This window comes from Ictalurus punctatus, chromosome 19 (assembly GCF_001660625.3).
Source record: "Ictalurus punctatus breed USDA103 chromosome 19, Coco_2.0, whole genome shotgun sequence".
Taxonomy (NCBI): domain Eukaryota; kingdom Metazoa; phylum Chordata; class Actinopteri; order Siluriformes; family Ictaluridae; genus Ictalurus; species Ictalurus punctatus.
This window is the reverse complement of record NC_030434.2, coordinates 6,039,762-6,044,228: the sequence shown is the minus strand read 5'-3', so window position 1 is coordinate 6,044,228 and position 4,467 is coordinate 6,039,762. Positions and strand designations below refer to the sequence as shown.

General features: G+C 37.1%; 1 protein-coding gene across 1 annotated transcript; it reads left to right on the top strand.

Annotated features, from left to right (window-relative positions):
* Nucleotides 1–895: 895 nt before the first annotated feature.
* Nucleotides 896–3,098, top strand: LOC108261108 (NACHT, LRR and PYD domains-containing protein 14-like). The gene is made up of 4 exons (XM_053688515.1): nt 896–1,262; nt 1,832–2,005; nt 2,506–2,625; nt 3,026–3,098. Exons 1-4 carry the CDS (start codon nt 1,090–1,092, stop codon nt 3,096–3,098), a joined length of 540 nt encoding a protein of 179 aa, XP_053544490.1. The 5' UTR covers nt 896–1,089.
* Nucleotides 3,099–4,467: the final 1,369 nt, after the last annotated feature.

Here is a 4,467-nt window from a genome sequence, read left to right as displayed (position 1 = left end):
ATTGAGGTAAAGAAAAATAACTATTTTCAAGTTCAAGAAATTGGTCAACAAATAAATTGTACATATAAATAACATAAATAAAATAGACCCAATAATAAATTACAATGCACTTCAAAACTGAAATTGCTGCTTCTTTTAATTTTTTAAGCAAACCATAGCTAACATAATTTAGACATGACTTGGAGAAATATAGTCAAGCTGACTTGAGCTTTAAAATGTAACTGTATCACCTCTAAGAAGAAGTCTTTATTTGTCACATACAGTGTACATTACAGCACATAGAAATTCCTATCTTCACATATCCCAGCTTGTTAGGAAGTTGGGGTCAGAGTGCAGGGTCAGCCATGATACAGAGCCCCTGGAGTAGAGAGGGTTAAGGGTCTTGCTCAAGTGCCCAACAGTGGCAGCTGGCAGCTTGGTGCCAACACTGACAGTGCCCCAAAATATTTCCTAATAGCACCTGAAAATGATTCTTATGTCACCTGCTTTCATAACATCTCCCAGAACACACCTGCACTGAACTCCATTTCCCAGCACAACAGACTACAAACTCCACCACATGATCAGTCACATGACCCACTTCCCAGATCATGTTCACCTGATTACTAACTCAGCATTGAGAGTGCCCCTGTTACTAGTTAGACTAAGAGCCTTTCTTTTATGGTGATTTTTTCAGTTAATGATATTCAGGAAAACTCTTATCATTCAATCAGATATCTAAAAAATAGTACATAACATAAAATTGTATTAAAAAAGAGCAACATGCCATATCCTCCTCAGGGGAAATCTGAGGTAAAAGGAATTAAGTTATATCACTCTGCTCTAGGGCCGCTCAGACATGATCATCACCTGCCGCCTGCTCCACAGTAAACTGTACAGTTTGAGTTGTATTCATTGTCATTGACAGGACTGTATCCCGTCACACACCTGTACCTCCACAGACTCTTGCATTTCATGGGGAATGTGTGGTGGAAGACATTTTGTAAGAACCACATGACTGAGTTTTCGTAACCAGGGAAAGAATGATGTTGAAAGTTGTTAGTTATATATTATTTTATTTCCTTCAGTATCAGATATGATACAATCAGCATGAGAAGTTGGTCAGCTCTGGCCTCATCGCTCAGCTCAGAAACCTCCAATCTGAGAGAACTGCATCTGACTGTGAAAACACTGGATCTGCCTGGGAATGAACTAGGACACTCAGGACTGAAGAGTCTCTGTGCTGTACTGGAGAATCCTCACTGTAAAGTGGACACACTGAGGTAAGATCATCTCTCTGAGAAACACAATAACTCACTAAAAGCAGCAGTTGTATACAGTGTTGTTTTTCACCTGGAATGTTCTGTAACAGTACAACATGCAGAACAAATAGATTAGTCATTAAGTGATAATGATTTCTCTCCAGAGTCACTCATGCATTAAAGAAATAATTAAATGTACTTATAATTTGTAACGTGTGCATTAAAAATAGAGATAAACAGAGATACCTTCTATAAAAACTGACTAATTACTTTTTAAAGCCAGCAATACTTTTACAGATCTAGTACACTTAATATCAATAATTCAACAACAGCTGTAAAGCTGAATGGCCCACCAAAAAAAAGCACACTTGTTGCTAAGGGTTACACCGTGGTCTTGTTAAAATTATTCACAAACTCCAGTTCTCACTCACTAGGAGCTGCTGCTTTAAGAAGCTGCAATGAGTGACATTGCTCAGTAACTTTTCCATGTGGTGTGTAACAGACTAGTTCAATAAAGAGTTTACCTTCTCTGAAAGTAAACCATGATAAAAACCTGTTGATGAAGATTGTATCATTGTGTCTCTGTACAGGTTGTGTGGTTGTGGTGTCTCAGATGAAGGCTGTGCTGCTCTGACTTCAGCTCTGAGATCAAACCCCTCACACCTGAGACAACTGGATCTGTCTGATAATAAAATAGGAGACTCAGGAGTGAAGTGTCTCTCTGCTGTACTTGAGAATGCTCTCTGTAAACTGGAGATACTGGGGTAAGATCATATTTGAAATCATTAATTATAAAACATGTTCTAATCTTCATCAAAGTCATAATAATAGTCAAACACATTCTGTATAAATAAAACATATTCACAGTCAATATTGAATAAACTATTTACACATCCACAGTCTGACTTTAAAAAAGTACATGAACTAGTGAGCTAACAACTTCTCCAAATGTTATTTAGAGTCTGACCCTGTTTTAGGTCTGATTACAGACAGTCTGATCTTTCCAAGAAAGACCTGTTCATTTGAACGCTGATTAAAAAAGAGATTTTGTTGAGATGTGTGAAGGGAAAAGTTACTAAAAACATGTACTAAAGATCTAGTGTGTGTTACTCAGTCCACAGTGAGAGAAACTGTCTACAACCAGAGGAAAGTCAGTGCTGTTGTTCCTCTGCTTAAGATGAGAGAGTGAAGAGTGTGTCATTGTGTCTCTACAGGTTGCGTGGTTGTGGTGTCTCAGATGAAGGCTGTGCTGCTCTAACTTCAGCTCTGAGATCAAACCCTCACACCTGAGAAAACTGAATCTGTTTGATAATAAAATAGGAGACTCAGGAAAGAAGCTGCTGTCTGCTCTTAAAGATGAACATTACAAACTGCTGGAACTGATGTGAGTCATGACCTTTTTAGATAAATGTTGGAAATAAAATAAAAGACTAATCATTTAACCTCTATCATTAGTTTGTTTCTCTTAAGTTCCAATAAATATCAGATTACCAGGTTAGGAAATAAAACCAGTTTTACAAAATTTCACTATATTCTATTTAATCAGATTTTTTCTAGCAATTGGCTTTAATGCTGTTTTGTGTTCAGTAAAGTGTTTTGATTTAAAATTCATGTGAAGGTAGAAGACAGGGAGTCAGACAGAGTCTACAAAATATCACAAATGAGTGCATGAGAGTGATTGTAAATGAACACCTGGTCTCCTTGTGACAGCCTGCTATCTCTGACTTCATACTGCTGCTTTTGTCTGAACAAGATGATCTCTGCTTTTCCCTGTTTCTGATAAGCTGTAAGAACTCCTCACTGGACTGCGATGCCCCTCCTGGCTGGCAGGGGCGCCTCTCTCCAGACTCATGCTGAATGCTGCTACTCATTAGCCCCAACCCCCCCTAATTTTTTCCTTTATTGTTGCTCTTTTCGTCAGTAAAGACTCTGTTGTGGATCATCTCTGCCCCATTGCCTCTGCTGCTCTTTGATTCATTACTTGGGGAATAGCTCTGCCAGTGACTTTCTGTACATGAGAGACCTGGGTTTGATTCCCACCTAAGACAGCCTCATTACATAAGCAGCACACTTTCTTCTCAACTTTCATAAAAGCAAATTAAAAATATTATATTGTATGCCACATATTTATTTAAGCAGCCACTTTACTCACTCTGACACTTCTTCCAGCACCCTACCTCCACACCATGTCTTCTGTCTTTCCTGTAACATTCACCTCGGCTTCTTCTTAAAGTCTGTACTTAAATATAAATGTAGAACAAGAGCTAAATGACACAGTAGTGTTCATTATTTTTAAAAGCCCCAAAGCGTGTGATTGGATAAGAGCAGTGATGTGATGGGTAAATATCTGCACATATTCCTGTTAGAACTTGCTGAAGTCATTTGTTCTCACTAAATGTTATAACACAGATGTTAGTAAGATTGAAGAAATGTTGAATGATTAATTATAAACAGGAGATGAAGATGTTTCTCTTGAGCAGAGATGATTACATGTTGATCATGAAGTACCACAGTCCAGTTTGTGGTTATTAATTCACATGTTTTTCTTTTATATTCAGTGTGTGAAGATCAGCTAAAATGGACAGGAACAGTTTCAAGACATTGGTGGAATTCTCACCCAACAATATTGGCATCTGAGACTCACAACAGGTCACGTGTCCTCTGGTTAATTAGTGTAGCAGTGCTGTTATACTAAATATCAGCACTCTTGGAGCTCTGCTTGTCCAATCAAATGAATGGGCCAGAACTAACTCTTGCATGATATAGTTTTTCTGTTTTATGTGATTAATATTTGTCTAATATTGGAATGTTTTAATATCTTTACACATGCATTGTTTAGCTGATTTGCTGGATACATAACTAAAATTATATTGTACTTAAGCACTTATAATGTCTTGCCTAATTGTATCAATTAAATACACTTTGAAGAAATAAAATACATAAATACAATGTTATTTTTGTTGTTTAAAATTAACTTAAGTATTTAACAGGAATTTTGTAGCAAAATAATATTTCAACAATTCTTCAAAAACAAATTTGTGTAACAACAAAATATTGCTCCACTGAGTGTTTTTGTAGAGAAAAGTGCTTTTTGTACTTAAATTTAAATCAACATGCTGAGTCAACATCATAACCCAACCTTGCTGAGATAAAACAGTCTAGACTGAGTCGGTCCACATTGTTCCTAGCGCTGGATTTCAGAATCGACCAAAACTGGGTTCTGTTT

Coding starts and splice junctions, on each gene's coding strand:
- LOC108261108 (XM_053688515.1), top strand. CDS start 1,090: ATGAGAAGTTGGTCAGCTCTGGCCTCATCGCTCAGCTCAGAAACCTCC. Junction 2,006..2,505: donor TGTAAACTGGAGATACTGGG/GTAAGATCATAT, acceptor CTCTAACTTCAG/CTCTGAGATCAAACCCTCAC. Junction 2,626..3,025: donor TACAAACTGCTGGAACTGAT/GTGAGTCATGAC, acceptor GTTTCTGATAAG/CTGTAAGAACTCCTCACTGG.